Source organism: Benincasa hispida, chromosome 3 (genome assembly GCF_009727055.1).
Source record: "Benincasa hispida cultivar B227 chromosome 3, ASM972705v1, whole genome shotgun sequence".
NCBI classification, from domain to species: domain Eukaryota; kingdom Viridiplantae; phylum Streptophyta; class Magnoliopsida; order Cucurbitales; family Cucurbitaceae; genus Benincasa; species Benincasa hispida.
The window spans coordinates 21,590,994-21,613,795 of record NC_052351.1 but is presented as its reverse complement, the minus strand read 5'-3'; the positions used below and the strand labels follow the sequence as shown (position 1 = coordinate 21,613,795).

The following is a 22,802-nucleotide window of genomic DNA, read 5'->3' as shown; positions in this document are numbered from 1 at the left end:
GCATTCGATATTTATAGATTTCAAGGTGAAGCAGCTTTTCTTACTAATGATTGCAATGATGGGCGATATTAATTTCCCTACTCTGTTGCACCGTTTAAAAGTCACTGAAAGTTCAATGTACTTGCTATAGTATGGCTTTTAACGACTTGTCAATTGAATTCGAAATCGACCGTTATCAGCTTTACGTCCCATCATGATTTATTATGTTGTCGCCTTGATGCGAGGTCTTTATGCGATCACTTTTTGAGAAACTTCTCACGATCGCATGACTTACGATTGCAACTTTAAGCGCGCTATCACATTGTGCCCTTGGATCGCAATTTCATATATGCCATCGCATTGTACTTGCACAAAATAGGTAAATTAACTGCTTTTATGCGATGAGCATTAGCAATCGCAATTTCTTTCAGTTTGGCGCTTTCGGACATAATATTGCCTATTTTACCATCGCTTTCTCTCATTGTTTTACTTATTTGAGCTGTAATAACTTGTATTTCTACCAGTTATTAGTTATATAATGGGACTAATCATTTCGTCGTCCGGTCTTATACAAACTCTTTGTATAGGATACCCTCACTCACATGTCTCCACATGAATGATCAAGATCAGATCATTTGTAGCACTTTACAACAGTTTTAACATCTACAAAGCGAGTCGTATTTGTACTGACACTAGGATAAGGTATCCAGCCTTATCCATCTACTACAAATCGTTTAGGTTATCATTTAAACATGATCCACCAGTATGTCTCTACATACATGTTTAAATTACATAAAATAATTTAGGATAATTGTTTATTGGATTGAGTATATGCTCATAAAATAACAATTATTTTATTAATAACAATTTATTTATATAAAGTTTACAAACTACGAGAATACAAGAGAGATTTAGGACACTAATCTCAACAGTTAGTCGTTGTATCCTACTGAGACGATCGCTATAGTCTGCTTGCAGTTCGTGCAGAGTGAATAATTGTCTTCAGGACAACGTTTATCAGAAACATGCCTCAACTACATTTTGGAGTTTCCAAAGGTTTTGAGGTTCTTTCAAGTCTTTGGTTATTTTCATATCTAAGCCTTATTACATCGTTTGACTTAAGTTTGAGTTTGAATACTATACAATTATTTCTAGTTGTGGTGTAATCAGTTTGCTAGTGTATTCAATTCATATATATTCTATTTCCTCAACAATAAATTCATCATGTGGTAGTTTGAATCAAAGTTCAAAACATCGATGTTGATGGAGATATCGTGGTCTCGATTTTATGGAAATATTGATAGAAATATTGATATTGATGGAAACTTCGAGAAAAATTATGAAAATTGATGGAAACTGTTATAGTTAGTTACTGAAACTTTCATTGTGGCTTAATTAGACTATAATCAACCATTTTTAATCACAATTTCTTTAAAGTAAGCAACCTTTCTATCTATCGTAAATGTATGTGTAAATATTGATGCAAAAGCAGAAATTTTAAAAATAAATGGAAAAATAAATAAAAATGACATAAAGTTTAAAAATATTCTGAGGTGAAATGATGTGAACATTATGAAAGTTTTGGATGGTAAAAGAAAAAAGAACTCGCGTGTCAAATCAATTCTGAGGTGAAATGATGTGAGAATTTAATGAAAAAGTTCCAATGCCGTTAAAAATAAATATAGGCTATTTTTGTGGTCTTTTCAAATCCAATTTCTTTAAAAATGAAAGTTTTTGGTTGAAAATAAAACTAAAAATTGAGAAAAGTTGAAAAGTCGAAAAGTAGCACATAAAAAGGCTTAATCCTTTGTCGAAAATGACATTGAAATGTAAAACTATATATTTTGTCGAAAATGATATTGAAGTGTGAAACTAGATACTTGTATGTAATCAGAACCATAAAATTAAAAAACTTAATTGCGCTAATGTAACTAATTAAAAAATATTGAAATTTTCTTAAAATGTTATTTTCTCGAAATTTCATTGAAATGGGGAATCAGAATATTTGTCTTGAGAAATTAAATCATAGTTTGAATTTTGACTGCGATTAGAATGTATGTGTTTGATTTATGTGTTGAGAATCAACATGCTCACTTTGACACTAGAAATGGAAGCAGGTTATGCATCTCTCAAATTGTAGATATTATTCCAAGAGGCCACTGGTTAAAATATTTGCTTCTTAAAATGTATGAGAGAAAAATGGTAAAAAAAACTAAATATATATTCAATGGTTATTATTATTATTATAATTTAGTACCAATAGATTGGTTTAACTAAGTAAGAGACAAATACATATTAATTTGCTCCTTAAAATGTATGAGAGAAAAATGGTAAAAAGAAAAATTAAATATATATTCAATGGTTATTATTTATTATCAATAAAGTGGTTTAACGAGGTAGGAGACAAATACATATTAATTACCACTAAACGATCTCACTTTGATTTTCATAATTATTAAATAATGTAAAAATACAAATTCATATTTAATAGTTATTAAAAAAGGACAAATTTTATTCGAATTTTTTCTCTCACCTTAAAAAGATTAAGGCAATAGTTAGATGCAACTAATCCTATGCAACTATTTTCTATATATCAAAGAAAAAATAAATAAAAGCAATCCCATATAACCATTTTCTATACACAAAAGAAAAAAATAAAATAAAAACAATCAAATTTATATATAAAAAATGTGACCTGACATATTTTTATTGAATGCAGTTTGAACCATGATAGATTGGTACAGCTTAAGTTTGTACTAAAGTTTTAAATTTTTTTTTAAAAAATATTATATCATTGTCTTCATACTAGCTAAAATTAATAATGTTTTGATCTATTTTATTGTTTAGTCAAAATAATGCTTTGCATTTAAAATGTCTATTTGGAGTACTATAAATAGATGGCTATGTCAAATGAGTGCACATGTCCTAATTTAATATACCAACTACTCAACACATATAAATTATTTAAATTTTTAATTAAAAAACTAATCACACTATTTCCTTTTAACAAGTCTCACCATATTATAGATTTTAAAAATCAAATGATTGTACTTATTTTACATGATTTTTCCTTCATAATATAGTGCAATGATATTATTTTTCACCATCTGCTTTATATAATTTTTCTTACATTAACTTGGTTTGTTAGAGTCAAAGTTATATATCTAAGGACCACACCTACCATTTTCCTAGTCAATGGATTATCTCAATAATAGTTGTTGTACTTCAACAGCTGCACATGTTGAAAATAGGATTCTGAGTGAAAAGAAACCCCTTATTCATCCATATATTTGTTTAAGCATTGTTTTTAGAAGCATTTTCATTATTACATATATTATGATAATATAATATTGTTAGGAAAATTTTTAAAGATAAAAAAAATGTCAAATTATTTAACTGATAAACTCCTATCAACCTCTATTAGATAAGATTACAATTTTACTATTTTGTGTAAATAATTTATTTTATTTTTTTATTTTTGAAAATTCTCCTATTGTTATTTTCATTTAGTGATTTAGTTAATTAACTACATACATTGATTTTAAAAATGTTTCCATTTTTGCCAACAACAAATATGATGAAAGTTTTCAAGCAGAAGAACAACTCAACTCAGACACTCAATATAGTTAGTTAGGCAAACAAGTTTAATTGTTGTGCTTTACAAAGGAAAAAATAATAGTAATAAAAAGAAAAATAAAGAAAAATAAAAAGTTGCTATGTTGCTCAATGGGTTTTATTTTCTAGAATTTTGTTTACAAATAATGTTGATTAAAACAATATTTGAATTTGTAGTCGAATTTCAATAACAAAATATGTTTTTAAAAATTATTTTTTTTTTAATTTCTAAAAAAATATTTTTGTTTTCTAAATTTGACTACGAATTCAAACTTTTATTTAAGAAATGAGGATCATAATAAAGATATAGTGAGTAAACAAGCATAAATTTCAAAACAAGATCATCATCAAATGATGCATTAGGGCAGTTTGGTAGACAAATTGAAATATGTTTCTAAAAATTGTTTTAAGATGTTTTGATCCAAATAATGCAAATGAAAACAACAATTTTATGTTTTGTATCCAGATTATGAATACAGAATTTTAAAATATAGGATTATATTAAAAAAAGATAAAAATGTTAATACATGTAGTATTTCATGTTACAAAATTTACATTCATTTTTGTTAAATTAAAATATGTATTATATAATTGAAATAATTATAGGTACGAACTGCACGTCTAATGTTGTTAAGAATAATGTTACAATATTCTTCAGAACAATAAATAATAACAAACAGACAAATAAAAGAAATATCAAAGTTTGGTAAAATACTACATACATCTAAGGGACAGTGTGCCCAAAAAAGATAATTTCACTAATATAAATTATAAAGAATTACAGCGTAGTACTTATATGTAACAATAACACGACTACATATGTAACAATAGCACGACTACAGTAACATCCATAGAGCTTAATCACTCAATCAATCAACTAGGCTCCCCAGATGTGAGACTCCCTCTCACAATAACTTAAACTACCCTGAGTGCGAATATTAGTGAAGGACTACTTAGAGAAGGACTACTTAGATACCCTGAGTGCGAATATTAGTGAAGGACTACTTAGGTTTTTCCTAAGTTTGAGATTCCCTCTCACAAGATTTAAGTTTCCCTTAAACCGTGAGAGTCCCTCTCACTTAAACTTTATCTTTCCCACTCAAATGAAGACTACTTCACTTGAATAGCTTACATTTCTCCTAAGCTCGAGAAACTCTTCTCAAAATGTTGACGAATAGGACAATACCATTCAAGTGAATCTCCAAACTACAGCTACATGACTTTTGCTTCTTCAAAGATTGACATACTTGTGAAGATGTTCTCACAAGACAATGACATTTGTAATTTTCATGAAAATGACCAACTTAAACCCAGATAACCATTCCTTTAAATATGCACAACGAAAAAATAAATGAGGAACTCTAGATTCCGCAACAGTGGCATATAGGGAAGATAAGAAATCTACAAGAATGAATGCAAAAGAATTTTTCACATAAGGAAAAAAAATTCATAGGATCAAGATTTCAGAACAAACCTTTGTTTGATATACTTGACACAGAAACAACCTGAGAAACATCTACCAGATTTAAACAAATATTGGCAATATAATATTTCTAACAAGAGAAAAACTTGGATGCTCCTTTGGATGCACTTATCTTTATGCATTCTAAGTATAGTCGAATAAAATATTGGCACATGGCAGTTTTCTTTTTTAAAAAAATTATTTTTTTTTCTACTTTCCTTTTTGTATGGTAAAGAAGTGGGAAGCATATAAGTTAGCTACCACTAATAATTACTCTTCTAAAAATAATGTAGTATAAGTCGATGTGACACTACAAAATAATAGTTATGAACAATTTTCAACATAAAACATGTTAGTAGATTAATGATTAGTGGTTTATATTCAACCTAATATTTTATAGGTAAATCATTACTAACTAGTTTTATGGTTTATAAATATACAATCAAATGTGTTCTTAAAAAATTGTTTACCTAAACATATATCCGAAAGCATGAAATACAATATATTTTTTTTAATTTTTTATTTTTAAATTTCTATTTTCGTAATAAAAACCAATGACTACTACAAAAAGGTGTTGCTGGGGGTTGTACCGATATCGATGATTATATGTGCTCTCAATATTTCTTCAATCCATCATAATTCTTGATATTTATTACACACGTCCATTGTTAGTTAACAGTAACGTGTTAGGTCATCTATAACAAGTTTCAATCAGAATTTGCAAAGAAAAAAAAAATTATATTTATGATAGATAAAGCTAAAATATCTCGACGAAACTTATAAGTTATATCCACACATTCACAAAAAATAAAAGAATAAAAGAAATTTTTTTTCCATTTATACTTTCATTCACGTGAAGGGAATTCTTTCTTTCTTTCAAAAGCACCATCATTTCCCTCATATTGCAAGAGCGAAAGATATTTATTTTTGGAAACTCTAAGTTCCTCTTATAAAATTTCAAACTCCCATCAAATTTGAAAATATTTAATATTATATCGACAACCATTATCAAATCTTCCAACATGAAAAGAATATTATTTGATATTTGATAATCATTTACTTTTTATTCTTTAAAATTAAGTTTATAAACCTTCATTTCACCTACCTTTCTTATTTTTTTTAATACAATTTATCAATATTTTTCTAAAAAAAATCAAGTCAAATTTTGAAAAAAAAAGTAATCTTTAAAAATGTATTTTTATATTAGAATTTGACTAAAAATTGAACTCTTGTACTTGAGAAAAATCTAAATAATTATACTAAGTTGAAAAAAAAATATACTTAAATTTCAAAATAAAAAAAAAAATAGTTCTCAACGAAATATTAAAGGTGTTTTGACCCAAGGAGTTGGAGAGTCAAAGTTGAGTTCATTCAGGAGTTCGTGGGTCACACCGTAAAAAATATTATTTTATACCTTATCTATTCCATGTTTTTGCTCCAAATTCTCCTTTAATTATTATGATATAAGAGATAATAATTGATGTCTTCCTTTAACTATTATGATATAAGAGATAGTAATTGATGTGTTGTCGGAAAATATTAGACTTAAATTGGACATAACAATAATATAGAAGAGTGATAAGATAAGTTTAAAGGAAAAACATTAAAGATTGGGAGATGTCTTAAATTGTAAAAAAAAATTGAAAAGGAGGAAATGGAGTGAAAGGAAGTGGCTGGGGAGAAAGAGGGTGTCAAGGGAAGCAGAAGGGGGGGTTTGGAGGAATATCTGAAAGAGGAGAGAGGGGCTCAAAACGAGGGGTGTTGGTGGGGTCACGTGGCTATGGCATCAATCTTGTATATATTAGTTCATGCAACCACACGCCACTCGGCTGTGCCCCAAATAGTGACAGATAAGACCCATCGTCAAACCTTAGCTTTGCAACCCAAACTTAACCACTTTCAATTTTTTTCTTCAAAAAAGATGATGTTTTTCTTTTGCAGGAATTTGGGTTTTCCATTCATTTAACTCTCTTAATAATAAAACCACCTACTTTTAGTGTCAAAGTGTTAATTGATTATTCTTTACAACTCTAAACTTTGACCACATTGATGATGTTCATGATCCTTTTCTTCAACTACTGAATCTTCTTTTTTGTATTGGTTGAATCTTTCTTGAGTTAAATCACTAACCACCCACTATAATGCTTCCTTTTTTAAGGAAATTTTGCCAACAACAATGCAGGGATGAATTTTATTTGTTTTTATTTGATTTCCCCCCTTTTTCTTTTCTTTTTATTCTCTCTTTTTCATGTGGGTGGTCGAGGGATTTTTATGATTGTGATAATTTTAAAAGAAAATTTTGTTTTGAAGAAGAGTGATAAATTAAATTTGTGGTGAGTGGTGGTAGGGTGTATGCGAAGCTCGAGTGTGTTTGGTTTGGTACTCCTAGCTTTGTCTGTTCCCAAACTTTCAACTCTATCGATCTCTCTCTCTCTCTCTCTCTCCAATTATTTTTAATTTTTCCCTTTCTCTAAAGATCAACCCTTTAAAAATTAGTTCCTTCCCCACGGTACACAAAACCCAACCCAAACCCAAGATGCGCCTCTGTCTCCTTCTTTTCCATCTTCTTCGACCTTCTTCTCCCATTTCCTTCTCCTTTTGCCTATTTTCTTTAATGAACTACTAATGCTTACAAGAGATTTTGTAGATTGGTGTTCTTATCCAGAATGGACTTTGGGGTAGTGGGGTTGGATAGTTTTGTGGATTCAAGTGATGCCCCTTCTCCTCACCCTGTATCAGACCCTGAAACTAAGCTCAAATCTCTTGGATCTGCTTTTTCTAAGCAGGATAGATCTGGGTTTGTTGATGATGATGACTGGAGGAACTCCAAGATTCCCAAAACTGAAAATGTCTCTGCTTCTTCTAAGACAATGCCGCTTCATCAAGGCTTCCCTTTGCTGAGATCTAATACTTTGCTTTCTAGTGATGGGCGCCAAAAGGAGCACATGCTTAGCTTCTCTTCAGTCAAATCTGAGACTAACTTGCAAACTAAAGACTCTGAGCTGATTGCAAGGAATACCCAAAACTCCATTTTCCCTTACAATCAACACAAATCTTCAGTTTACTCTAGAAGTACAGGTAAATGATAGCTCTGTTTCTGTGAGTTTCATTGACTTGTCTGTTCTTTTATTACCTACTTCTTGAGGTTTGGTTCAGTGGATTGCCATTGTCTTTTATTGATAAATTTACATCATGAGATGTGCTTCAATCTGTGGGAATGGCTGAGTTGCATCTTTGTGAGAAAGGGTGGGGTTTGTTTATTTAGCTTTGTTCCCAAATGTCATTTTTTGAGACTTGTCGAGGAAAACTCTAGCTTCCATGATTAATTTCTGGGATCGGTTTGGTTTTGGTGGTGATTTTCAGTTCCTAGACTAGAAACCAGAAGGAAAATAATCGCTTTAAAACTGTTGAAGAATCTGAAGAGGGTCCACAATATTTACCAAAACCTTCATTATTTTTAATAGAAACATCAGCAATGAGTTGAAGGTTTTGTTGGTGTGCAGGATGTGTTTCTGGAAGCTATAGTAGCATGCATGGGCCTGTAGCTGGGATTAGAGGACCATTTACACAATCTCAATGGATTGAGCTTGAACATCAGGCATTGATCTACAAATACCTCTCTTCAAATGTGCCTGTACCATCTAATTTGCTCATTCCACTCAAGAAATCCCTCTATCCCTATGGCTTGACTTGCTCTTCTGCTGGATCCTTGCCTCCAAACACAAGTAAGTTTGTTCTTTCTATTTAACATGTAAATCAATTACAATGTTGCTTTTCAGAACTCTGCTCTAATTTGTCTTTGTCTTTATCTTTCTTATTGCTTATGGGGTTGGGGAAGGTGTGTTCATATGCATATGCCTGCATTTTCAAAGTTGGGAGGAAGATCTGTATTCTTTCTAGCCATTTTCAAGAAGTAATGCGTATTGGAATTGATTAAATATTCCATGATATGAAAAAATCTGGAAGTTCTATTGTGTTTTTATCCATCATCACATGTTATCTAGTATTATTGCAAGAATATATGCTGGTTTTGGAGAAGAATATGTATGCTTAATGCTTTTCCCTTTGTCCGAGTTGTCTTTTGTCTTTCTTTATCTCTCTCTCTCATTCTCCAATTCTCGTGTCTTTCTTCATCAATGTACTGTAGGGTGGGGTTCTTTCCATTTGGGTTTCTCCGGCAACACTGATCCTGAACCAGGAAGATGTCGTCGAACCGATGGAAAGAAATGGCGGTGCTCTAGAGATGCCGTTGCCGATCAAAAGTATTGTGAAAGGCACATAAATAGGGGCCGCCATCGTTCAAGAAAGCCTGTGGAAGGCCAGACTGGCCATTCCGCCCCTGGGACCACTAATCCAACAGCCATGGTGGCAACGATGTCTACGTCGTTGTCATCGACGGTGATGCCCAGCGGCGGTGCATCCAACAACCTCCCTATCATTCAACACCAGCTCAAGAGTTTGCATCCTGTTGCTGCTTCCGATCCTGGTGCCGATGCCCCTGTCAATAGGTGACATTTCTTCACTCCACACAACAAGAAGCCTCATATCTATATCATGATCTTGATTAGAACAAACTTACATTCACCAACATGAATAACATAGACCAGAATTCAAACTCTTAACTCCTCCACTTTAAGGTTGATGGTAGACCCCATGATTTCATCTTTGCTTTGTGAAAGTGACTTCTCAACTTAGTTGAGACTTAGGATTCCTTTTCCAGGAAGATATCATAATATTGCTATCATTTTCAATTACTTTGAATACAATAGTTGGGTTAAAGGCATCTTGATTAATGGCATCCCCATTTTAATGGGCCTCTGGCTATCATCAACTCAGTTAATGTATACTTTTTTTTTCCTTTTAGGGTAACTTTCAATTTACCTTTTTTTTCTGCACATTTGCTTTAGGTTGCTAAACAAAGAGACTGTGTGTGGCAGAATCCAAGAGTCTGGGGGCCTCTCAATGATGTCTTCCACTGTCAATCTCATGTCATCTAATGACAAATCTCAAAAACAAGAGATTTCATTAGGAGAATCCACACAATCTGAATTTGGACTTGTTTCCACTGATTCCCTCCTAAATCCTTCACAGAGGGGATCTTATCCCAATCCCAAGAACTATGACTCCTTCCTAATATTCAATGACCAGGAAACCCAAGACCAAGACCAACATCCACTTAGACAGTTCTTTGAAGACTGGCCCAAGGACCAGTCGAGTCGTTCGGTCATGACCTGGCCTGAAGAATTCAAATCAGATTGGACACAGCTCTCCATGTCGATACCCATGTCTGATTTCTCCTCATCATCGTCCTCTCCAACGCATGAGAAGCTAGCTCAATCCCCTCTCAGGCTGTCTAGGGAGCTTGAGCCAATCCAGATGAATTTAGGGGTAAGCAGGAATGATGATGAGCTAGTTCAAAAGCAAAGCAACCAGCTAGCAATGTCGTGGGGAAGTTCAATGGGAGGTCCTTTGGGAGAGGCATTAACAAACGCCAGCAGCTGTGTGAAGGCAAGCAAAGTGCCACCATCACTGAACCTCTTGGCCGAAGGATGGGATGGCGGTCAGCTTGGATCGTCACCTACTGGTGTGTTGCAAAAGGCAACATTTTGCTCCCTTTCGAACAGCAGTTGAGAAAAGCAGTTCAAGGGGGGTGGGGTGGGGTGGCTGAGAAGAAAGAAAGCCAATGTTGCTGCTGGCTGAAGCTCCTTTCTTCCTTTTCTGTAGTCAGGAGCTTTTATTAATATTCATAAAGAAGGAATGCCAAAAAAAAAACGGTGAACAGAAAAAGATGGAGAAAAATGGTTGTCTGGTAGAATATGTGATTGATTCAGAAGTTGGGACCTTTTTTTCTTTTTAATTTGTTCCATTTTCCAGCTCAGTGTAATCTTCTTTTTATTTTTTCCCCCTTTTTTTCCAACTTATTTGTTTGTTTGTTTCATTTTCTAAAGTATTGACTTATGCTTAATTCTAATTCAAATAGGGCATTCACTGTTTTTTCTCCCCTTCATGTGGGTTTGTTGGTAATCTACAGTTTTGTGAATTTGAATGAAAATCGTTGATGCTTTTCAGCATTTCCTCCCAATCCCAGTCTCATCCAGCATCATTCTTCTGGTTTGGTAAAATGGAAGCATCAGGGAATGTTGAGAGAGTTGATAAACAGTCCAAGGAACTATTACCTGTAAGTTGCAATCTTCACATGGACAAATATTCATTAAAAAAAAATCAGATTCTGTATGTTTGAAGCTCAATGCAATGTCAGTCCCCCATAGGAAATCCTAAGTAATTTAGTTGAGAGATGATGAAGGGAAAGTGGAGTGGCTTTAGATTGGGGCATGGCAGAGTCTGTGGTGGTTGCAGAGAAAAGAGAAAATGTAAGAATGTTTTAGTTGGAATTAGCATTTGGATTTGCATGGTCTTTTATGTTATGATGAATGAGTATTGAAAAGGAAGAAGAAAAATGGGGAGAAGGCAAGGAGTTCTGAGTTTGGCAGACAGGAGACACTTCTGTGGGCTGTCAACCAGGCAGATTTCATCCAAATGGGCCATACTTCACCAACCTGGGCCCCCTTCAAACACTTTCCCTTATTATTTGGCCCATACCTTTTACCTCTTTCTCTTGTCCTCTTTCCTTTTTTTCTTCTTCCAAATCAATCATATATCTACATGTACATAGAGTAATGTTTTCCTTCTTTCTTTCTTTCTTCTATTTTTTTTTTTTTTTTTTTTTTTTTTTTTTTTTAAATAATAATTTAAATCTAGTTACTATTTCATTATAAATGAAAATCAAATAATGGATGTAGAGAATAGGAAGCAGGCAATAGAAAAATAAAATCCAACAATACAAGTTATGTTCTTTTCTTTTCTTTTTTTTTTCTTTTTTTCTTTTTTTTGACAATAAGTCAAATGTTTTTAAATAAGTAATTCTACAGTTTTCAATGCTTTATGAATTATTATTATTATTTTATTAATTTTCCTTATGAATTAGTTAGATATGCTTATTTTGAAGGTGAATGCATAAGGCTTAAGTTAAACTTTTGACCAGGATGGGGAATCCTGCCCCACTGTTGTGTCCCTTTGTTTTGGCTTCTTCTTAATGGAACTTATGCATTCTATAAAATATAATAATTGCAGTTTTGAATAAAAATGAGTGAGAATCAATCAAGATAAATAACCTGAATTTCAAATATAAATGAAAAAAGATTAAGAACTATAGCAGGTGCCATGATTTATATATATTTTAATTAAATTAATAATTTCTTCCATAAATTAAGACTTAAAGTCCTATTTTGATTCTGTTTAGTTTTTAAATATTAAGTTTATAAATACTATCGCCAAATGAATATAGCAAAATGTTAATGTCCTTAATGATGATGATATAATGATAGACATGTAGTCATCTATCCCAAATTATACGTCTAGTAATAAATTTTCAAACTTAGTGTGTTAAGGAAGCCAACATGGACAGAAGTCACTAAGAGTAGAACCACTCAGCAAAACAGTCAGCAAGGCAAAGCTCTCACAATTACAAAATTACCAGATAACAGAGAAGGAATATAATTGGTTACAAACGAACCAATCAAAGTGCAACACTTGTATTATAATTATATCATTTTCTCATATTCATTTATTCTTCCCGATTCTAGGGATTTCCTTTGTATAAAGGGTGGCTCCCCTGTACAGTGAATAGACAAGGAAATACAAAAGCAATTTGCCGAGGGTCTCTTCATTTTCCTTTCTCGTCTGCTGTAAGTCTCTTCGTCTTCCATTTCTATCTTGGTATCAGAGCTTCATAATGATCAACGTCAATCAAAGTAACCTAGGTTCGAACTTCGGCACAGCTAATTTCAGCAGTCCACCCCCTGAATCAACTTCTCAATCAAATAACCTTCATAAAACTCGATCGCAGTAACTTCCTCCTCTGGAAAAATCAAGCGCTTCCAATCCTTCAGAGCTAAAGACTCGAAGGACATTTAACTAGACAAAAGGTATGTCCCTTTATGTTTTTTTAATTTGCAGTTGGTGAAAGTGGATCGACTGGAGCAAGAGCTGGACCATTCAACTCAGAAGGGAGTCTCGGCAGCAGAGCTTCTAGCTCGTTAATCACACCTGAGGTAAACCCTCAATATGAAGCGTGGATGGCTGTAGATCAACTCCTCCTTGACTGGCTATACAATTCGATGACTCTTGAGGTAGCCATTCAAGTAATGGGATGCGAATGTGCAAGGGACCTGTGGACAAGCATTCAACAACTATTTGGAGTTCAGTTTAGAGCTGAAAAGATTATCTGAGATATGTGTTTCAAACAAATAGAAAAGGTAACTTGAAAATGGAAGAATACCTACGAACTATGAAAGTAAATGCTAATAATCTCGAGCAGGCTGGTAGTCTAGTACCTCCGAGAGCTCTTATTTCGCAGGTACTGCTGGGACTTGATGAAGAATACAATGCTATCGTGGCCACAATCCAAGGGAAAGCCGAAATATCATGGTTGGATATGCAATCAGAGCTTCTTCTGTATGAAAAAAGGCTTGAACATCAAACAAATCAGAAGACCACAATAGGTTTTAAACAAGTCGGCAATGCATTAGTAAACATGGCTAATACAAGGAACGTCAACCAAAACAACAACACCAAATCTACCAGCAACAACAACAGTCAATCAGCTGATGGAGGACAACGAGGAGGAGGCCATGGTAGGGGCCGTGGCAGGGGAAGGAACAAAAAACCGATTTGCCAAGTTTGTGGAAAGATTGGACATATAGCTTATTTATGCTTCAACAGATATAATCGAGAGTTTGTCCCAAATCATCCCCAAAATAAGGGATCACCCTTCACCAACAATCAGATTAAGAGTGTGCCCCCACATCCGACTGCTCTAGCCATTGCCCATGGCAATAATCCTTTTCTGACAAGTCACGAAACCATGGCTGATGCAAATTGGTATTCTGACAGTGGAGTCTCCAATCATGTCACCTCTGACATCAACAATCTTGGCAACCCGACTGAATATGCAGGTACTAAATTAGTCACTGTGGCTAATGGTAATACTTTAGAGATATCTCATGTTGGGAATGCTTATCTGTCTAGTGATGCATGCAATATGAAATTGAATGACATGTTGTGTGTGCCTGCCATAGCAAAAAACCTGGTCAGCATATCTAAGTTAATAAAGGACAATAATGTGTTCATTGAATTTCACACAAACTATTGTCTTGTTAAGGACAAGGGTATGGGACAAACCATACTGAAGGGAATACTTAAAGACGGACTATACCAGTTAGAAGATGCAGAGGTTAGCTCAAAGACCGTAGAGAACAGAGCCCCATTGCAGTCAATGCACAAAAATAACAATCTGTCTGCCCTTACCTTATCCTCTAAACATAGGGTGTCTAAGAATACATGACATAGACGTCTTGGTCATCCATCACCAAGAACATTAGAGTTTATCATCAAGAATTGTAATCTTCCTATATTATCTAATGAAGATCTCAAATTTTGTGAATCTTGTAGCTATGACAAATCACATTCCTTAGCATTCCCTAACTCTAACTCAAGGACATCAACAATGTTTGAACTCATACACACTGATCTTTGGGTTCCAGCACCTCTATTGTCGACGGATGGATACAAATACTATGTTATATTTGTAGATGACCATAGTAGGTATACATGGATCTATCCTCAAGACTAAAAAGTGACACACTCGCAGCTTTTCAGCACTTCCTCAACATAATTCACACTCAATTCAATACCATAATCAAGTCTCTACAGTCGGATAATGGAGGAAAGTTTGTAAAAATACATAAGGCTTACCATCAGCTTGGCATCTCCTCTAGATACTCCTGCCCATATACCTCAGCACAAAATGGAAGAGCTGAGTGAAAACATAGAAATATCGTGGATACCGGACTAACCTTACTTGCCCAAGCACATCTTCCTCTACATCACTGGTGGGATGCATTCTCATACTCGACACTCCTAATCAATGGCCTTCCCACCCTTTTCCTAAAAGGGAAGTCACCTATGGAGGTAATGTTTAACAAGAGACTCAAGTTTGAAAATCTTCGAATCTTTGGGTGTGCTTGCTTTTCATGCTTGAGACCATACAACTCACATAAGCTGAACTATCGCACAGAGAAATGCACCTATCTAGGACCTGGTGTGAATCACAAAGGGTATAAATTCCTCAGCTCCAATGGTAGGGTCTTTATATCTTGACATGTAATTTTTTATGAAACTGATTTTCCCTTTCAAGTGTCTTTCTTAGATGGCAGGGCAGATAAGCAAGAAACAGCAGCATGCCCTATCCACTGGCTTTCTATCAGCTTAGTCACCCCATACAGTGACTCAATCTCCCACACACCCACTCTCACACCCCCCCCCCCCCCCTCATCTTAGCATCACCAGTGCCTGCAGGCCACTCTGTCGATCCTTCACCATCCTACTCTGCACCAGCTAACATCCACCCTACCAAACACCATGTCTAGTGTCCACAATCCACATCTACCGTGTATCCGCAAATAACTCCCTCTCATTCTGACAAACAACCGAGTATACCTCCCCTCCTTCCCTCCCATCATAGAAACATCCAACCCAGTCACAAAACCTTCACTACCACTTCCAACTCACCTAATGATTACCCGTGCAAAGGTAGGAATATTTAAACCCAAAATCTTGGCGTCCCACACTAAAAAGGACTGGTCCTTGACTGAACCTACAAGAGTCACTGATGCATTGAAGACCACTCAATGGAACAAAGCTATGAGTGAAGAATTCACAGCACTGATGATAAACAAGACCTGGACACTATTTCCTCCATCACCTTCGATGAATGTTGTGGGAAACAAGTGGATATTCAAAATCAAAAGAAGTTTAAATGGCTCTATTCTACGCTACAAGGCATGACTCATAGCTAAAGGATTTCATCAAAATCCTGGCATTGACTTCTTCGAGACATTCAGTCCAGTAGTGAAGGCATCAACAATTCGGATCATCATCAGTCTAGCTGTATAAAGAGGGTGGCAGCTAAGACAACTAGACTTCAACAATGCATTTCTCAATGGAGTCCTAGATGAAGAAGTATATATGTGCCAATTATAAGGCTTTGTTAATCCCCAACTCCCAAATCATTTATGCCGCTTACACAAGTCCATATATGGTCTTAAACAGGCACTAAGGGCCTGGAATAACACACTAAAAACAGTATTGTGCAGCTGGAGATTTCAGAATGCCAAATCAGATACATCTTTGTTTACATATCGAAATGAATCTACATTGTTTCTATTATTAGTCTATGTTGACAATGTTATTGTTACAGGCACTGATCAGCTGCTAATCAACAAAATCATCACTGCCTTGGACTCCAAATTTGCGCTGAAAGATCTCGGCAACCTCGGCTACTTCCTTGGAGTACAACTTCACAACGTGGCCAATAGGGTCATACTCAGTCAAGAAAAATATGTTGAGGACCTACTCAACAAACTTGATCTTGGTGACTTGAACCCAACACCATCTCCAAGTGTGCTGAACAAATAGCAATCCATCACAAACGGCACGCCCCTTGAAAATCCCTATATCTATCGAAGCACAATGGCGCCTTACAATACTTAACTATAACAAGACCAGACATTACATACGTTGTTAATCACCTAAGTCAATACTTAAAGCAACCGACGGACATCCACTGGCAGGTGGTAAAGAGAATACTCAGATACATAAGTGGCACCAGACACTTTGGCATCTACCTTCACCAGGGAACAAATTTGTCCATTTCTGCCTTCTCCGATGCAGATTAGGCAGCTAATGTAGACGACCAGAAGTCCATTGCCGCATACTGTATCTTCCTTGGAGGAAACCTCATTTCATGGTCTTCAAAAAAACGATCCGTCGTAGCTCGATCAAGCACGGAGTCTGAATACCGAGCTTTAGCTCATGCCTCTGCGGAAATCATATGGATCCAACAACTTCAATCCTATGGTGTGACAACCTCAACGTGGGTGCACAAGCTGTGAATTCAGTATTCCATGCCAGAACCAAACACATCGAAATCGACATTCATTTTGTTCGTGATCAAGTTCTATGAGGCTAGCTTGATGTTCAATATGTACTGTCTTCCGACCAAGTAGCTGACTGCCTAACCAAGACATTAACGCACTCTCAATTCTTCGCCCTTCAATCCAAACTCAGAGTAGTTGCACTACCCTCTCGTTTGATGGGATGTTAAGGAAGCCAACATAGACAACAAGTCACCAAAGGTAGAACCACTCAACAACACAGTCAGCAAGGCAAAGGTGCAATACCTATATTATAATTATATCATTTTCTCATATTCATTTATTCTTCAAAATCCCGATTTTAGGGATTTATACAAAGGTGGCTCCCTTCTACTGCAAGTCTCTTCGTCTTCCATTTCTATCTTAGTGTAGGTATTTAATAAGATTTGAAAGTTTCAAACTTTTTTAAACAAGAAAGTTTCAATTTTAAATTCATAATTTAAAATTTTTTAATTATGTATCAATAAGTATTGATATTTTTTTAAAAGAAAATTCATGAATCTATTGAATTTCACTTTTAATTTTTCAAATTTCAATTTTGTGTAGTTGAAAGTGTTTGGTGGGTGGTTAGTACAAATCTAAACTTTTTTTGGTATAAATATCCAATCTCATATCTATTAAATAAAAACTTGAAGCACAAATCCAGAGTCTAAGGAATATAACTTAATTTTGGACCAGTAAACCCATAAGTTATAAAATTGAAAATCGAAATCCTTATTAAATACAAGATTGAGAATTCAACAACTTACTAAAAACTAAAAAAAAAATTAAATTTAAAAACTAAAAGTTTAGTTTAACCTTAGTGAAATTAATGATTTATCATTCATTCAAATTAAGAATTGGATCAATCAAACAAGGCGATCGTTTGAAGAGAAAAGTATGTTCAAAATATTCTGTGATAATGGGGAAATTATAAGCAGATGAATGTCGAAAATAAAAGAAAAGAGTAACCCTAATTAGTAAACAGAAAGATGTGTGTGGAAAACAGGATTCGAGATTGAGGCAGAAGGGGAAGAAGAAGAAGGAAAAAAAAAAAGAAAGTGGAAGAAGGCTCAGACACGCACAAACGCAGTCATCAAATCAAAGAAGCTTCGGTCCGTCTGTGAATTAACACAGTTTCAGATTCGAGAAATGTAATTAGTCATCATTGCCTCATTTCCACACCAATATCTTTTCCAGTTTCCATCCCCAAATTCTTCAAACTAATCATGGAGAATGTAAAGATTTTTGAAGCACATCAAGCAAAGCCAAAACAAAATTAAGATTAAGAAGATACCAAAATCAACGGAAAATGAAGAGAGATGAGAGTGCAGTGCATTCCGCTTCTGCAAAACCCTAAATTCAAAGCGAAGAATATATAATTGGGATCTAACAAAGTGGGCCGCAAAGCCCAATTTCTTACTAAATGTCCAACTACAATGGGCCTCACACTTCCCCAATGGACCTTATGTCTATTTGTAGAGCCTAGTTTATAGTGTATATATATGAAAGTTATAGCTTTATATATTTTAATACATAGAAATAAATGTTCTAACAAAATTCTTATTAGTAAATTATTCTATGAAAAATATCTAGATGCATCTCAAACTGCACCTCATTCAATTATCTAATTAGGATTTTTATTTCTTTTACTATGTAATTAAAGGAGATCTAGGAAGATGAGTGCAAATGTAACCAACTAATACAAATAGTTTATTACATCGTTTGACCCAAATAGTTATAACTATTTGACTATAAAGGAAAATTTCTAAAATTTTCTTTACAAAAAAAAAAAAACCAATAATAAATTTCTAAGATTTTAAAGGGCAAATGACATGGTTAACATATTTTTAATGGTTAGATCATGGGTCTAGGTCACATTTGTACACAAAAGAATAAATCACTTTGTCGTGTAATCGCTTGGACTTGAATAGTTATAAAAGGACAAAGGACATGATTGTTAGTTCAAACACATCTCTACCGTTAGATGGTGATGTTTCATGATCTTACTCACACCCATTAATAAAATGATACATGATAACTTGTAGAAATACAAGTTATTGTTTTCTTGAAGTTGGAACAATTAAGGTTAAATAATGAGAAATGCATTCAATTTAGTTGAAAAATATATGAAATTGCATATAGGCATTCAACAAAGAAAAAAACACTCTTTTAAATGAAAACTACATTACTGATGCATTATAATGCTGGAATCAAGGAAATTTACCAAGTGTTAAAAGAAGCCAATGCAGGAAGTATGCGTCGAACCCCATCTGACGCAAAGCAATATATTTCGCTCGTGCATTTAACGTCAAATCACAACTTGAAAGTATGGGTGATGTGACAAGCAACACTTGAGCATATCAGAGCAACACTATTAATTAGAGAGGTTTTGCCAGAGATAGATGTAACGCCTCGGGCCCAGGATTTGGACCAAGATTAAGAATTCGAATTTGGCCCTCGATGGCCCTGACATTCCCCTGCGACCTGGCTACGTCATCCTCCTTTGCCTTGAATATTTTTTAGAAGTGAAAGTTGTCCGCATAAACCAACACGGGTCTTTTCAGCATGCTTTGTCCTCACTCACATGCATCCTAAGAAAATTTCTAAGAGGTCACCTAATATAGGATTTCTCCAAGCTAAGCATGCTTGGAGTTCCTATGATTAAGCCATCGAAAAGGAAGGTGCACTTTGTTGGTATAGGTAGTAACTTTCAATTCTTTTAAGCCTCTCTTAACCATACTTTCATGTCCTTCGGATCCCTCTCATTTGGATGTGATACCGGTTGATTTATGTACCCTTCCTGAACTCGGGTCATTACAATAGAGCTCGAGAAAAACACCCTTCAGCACGTCCTCACTTAGTCACCAACAATAAGCACCAAAACAAACCAAAGAGAGCAAGACATTAAACCCGACGACTTGACTTTTCTTTCTCCCTTACTAAACATTTTCTTCCATTGTTTAACTTGATTAAATTGGGATTCTATAAAAATACTTGATCATTATTAATGATTTCATCCATCTTTACAACTTCTCACTTGATTTCCTTCACCATGAACAACTAAATTCAATGTGGGTTGAGTTGAGCTAAATGTTAATCTATTAAGTTACATGTGTGTGAATTTCAGCTTGCTTGATGTTTACTTAAAATTTTATGCTTGAATCCATATGATCAATTGATTTAAGTAGAAATAGTCAACTGCTCAAGAAAGTTTGTAACTGTGGAACACATTGAGTATGGGCGTTGAGTAGCTTTAGAGATAGAGTTAATCATATTGTTCATGTTGTTCATTTTATCCAACACATGCATCTTAGATACAAGACAAGTGTGGCAATCACATCGAGAGATGTTGAAGATAGGCTTAAGTCAAGAACAAAACCTGAACACATCACACATGTACGCTTAGAGTTTAGCAGATACTCCTCTCAACCCCATTTCATTCTATTGATTTCATAAAGGCTTGTTGTCTGTAACTAAGGAATCAATGCATCCCATTCCACCGCATAATCCATCTCGTTAACACATCATTTTCATTAGTTTATGTTTCTTTTTCCATACCTGTTGCTTTTAGTTTTATGTATAAACTCAATGCTTATATACATTTTAAGAATCAATGCAGAAGGTCCACTTAACCATATTGTATTAGTGCTTACTAGATCCCTGCATTTGACCCTAGACTTACTAGGAACTTGAATTAGATTTATACTCGTATCTACCTTGAGGAAACTTTTTCTCAACTAGGGTTGAATCTATGTATGAAATATTGGATATTATCACATAGTTAACTCATTAACCCAAGATAAACAAGATAGAAATCATCTCACAACAAGTTTTTGGCACCGTTGCCGGAAATCTTGGCAATGTAACTAATCTTGATTTGGTTTATTGAATCTTTTCGCAAGACTCTCAATCGTCATTATTACAAGTTGAGCTTGAGCTTGTAAACGTTTTATAAGCACATAAGACACTTTTGAGCTCAAATACGACCTAGAGATTGAAAGAACCTTCTGTCAAAGAACTAGAGCTAATAGAAGATGAAGGTAAAGGCAAAGACGAATGGCTGATGATCAAAACAACCAAAACTTAACTAGACAGTTGGCAATTGTTGTCAATAATCCCATCCTGATGGTGAACAATAGTACATGGTCAATGTGTGAATATGCTTGACCTAATCTATATGAATTTCCACATGGATTATATATTTAACTCTTGATGGGACAATATTTGAAATGAAATCAAACACACTTAAAACGCATCTTGGAGACATGTAACTCATTTTTTATTCTTGGAATCACATTTGAAGTAATAAGACTATTTTTGTTTCCTTATTTTCTAAGGGATGATGTGAAGCAATGGCTAAGCTTTTTTGAACCTGGCGAGGTGACTACTTGGGAAAAGTCAGTAGAAAAATTTATGCTAAAGTTTTTCCCTCCAACTGACAATGCAAGGCGATAAAGAGAAATCATGAACTCCGAATAGAGAGGTTTTGAAAATTTAAGTGATGCATGGGAGAGGTTTAAATGGTTATTCAAAAATTGTCCAAACCATGGGTTATCTCTCACGGTTCAAATGGAGATATTCTACACTGGCCTAAATAAACCTTCCAATTGGTAGTAGACTTAGCCGTCGCAGGAGGCATCATAATTAAGTCTTGTTATGAAGCCAAGGAAATTTTAGATCGCATAGCCAAACACAACATGGAATGGGGAGATGAGTTACAATTGGAAGATAGACGTCGAAAGCCAGGAATGATAGACAATGATGTAGTTACTAATCTAGCAAGGCAAGTGGCCGCCATGACGAACATGCTGAATAATTTAACCATGAACAACATAACTTAAATAAAGAATGTTCATCATATCGATGCGTTGGGACAATTCATGATTAGTTGTGTGAGTTGCGGCAAGCCAAATTCCTTTGATGTCTGTCCATAAAATCCAAAAACCGTCTGCTTTGTGAAGAATAACCTATTCTCTAACACATACAAACCAGGATGGATAAACCATCATAACTTCTCTTGGGGAGGTCATCAATAAAACCAAGATTAGTCTGGTATGCCACAACAGCACAAGTAGGGTCACCCGTCTGGATTCCAACACGTACATCAAGAACCACTTCAACAATCTCACAACAAAGGTACCAACGCGTCGAGTTTCTCATCTCTACATGAAGCTTTGTTGAAAGAATACACCGTTCAGAATGATGTAATATTGAAATGTTAGGCGTCGTCGATTAGAAACTTGGAGATGCAAGTAGGCAGATTGCTAATGGGCTAAAGAACCGGCCGCATGGTATCCTGCCAAGTAATACTGAGGCCACAAGACAACACAACAATGGCAAAGAGTAGTGTCAAACAGTGACACCGTGAAGTGGTAGACCTCTAATCGAGAATAGAAGAAAAAAAAAAGAGGATGACTGCCCTAATCCAATAATGAATACACTTGAGCAACCATTTGAGACAACCAACGCATATGAAAGAGTTAGAGTAGAGAGAGCACCTAGCTTTACAAACCATTCTCCAGCGAACACCTCCAACGCAGGGGGAATAACTGATGCACATCCAACTACGCCTTTCCCTTGACGCTTGTAGAAAAAGAATGATGAAAATTAATTCAAATATTTTCTAGAAGTTCTCAAATAGCTGCATATAAATATTCCACTAGTAAAAGTGTTGGAGCAGATGCCTAGTTATGTTAAGTTTTTAAAAGATA

At 34.7% G+C, this 22,802-nt stretch overlaps 1 protein-coding gene and 1 non-coding gene across 3 annotated transcripts; one reads left to right on the top strand and one right to left on the bottom strand.

The window, feature by feature from the left end:
• Positions 1-7,397: 7,397 nt before the first annotated feature.
• Positions 7,398-11,049, top strand: LOC120074700 (growth-regulating factor 1-like). 2 transcript variants are annotated; one of them, XM_039027916.1, is made up of 4 exons: positions 7,398-8,134; positions 8,560-8,781; positions 9,204-9,564; positions 9,994-11,049. In XM_039027916.1, the coding sequence occupies exons 1-4, from the start codon at positions 7,723-7,725 to the stop codon at positions 10,685-10,687; spliced, it is 1,689 nt and encodes a 562-aa protein (XP_038883844.1). In that variant the 5' UTR covers positions 7,398-7,722; the 3' UTR covers positions 10,688-11,049. The 2 variants fall into 2 exon arrangements, with proteins under 2 accessions (XP_038883844.1, XP_038883842.1); XM_039027914.1 differs by having other exon boundaries at positions 7,403-8,134; positions 9,964-11,049.
• A 7,107-nt stretch (positions 11,050-18,156) lies between these two features.
• On the bottom strand, positions 18,157-18,262 carry LOC120074829. Its single transcript, XR_005481108.1, has one exon. It is a non-coding gene; the product is annotated as a small nucleolar RNA snoR126 (small nucleolar RNA).
• Positions 18,263-22,802: the final 4,540 nt, after the last annotated feature.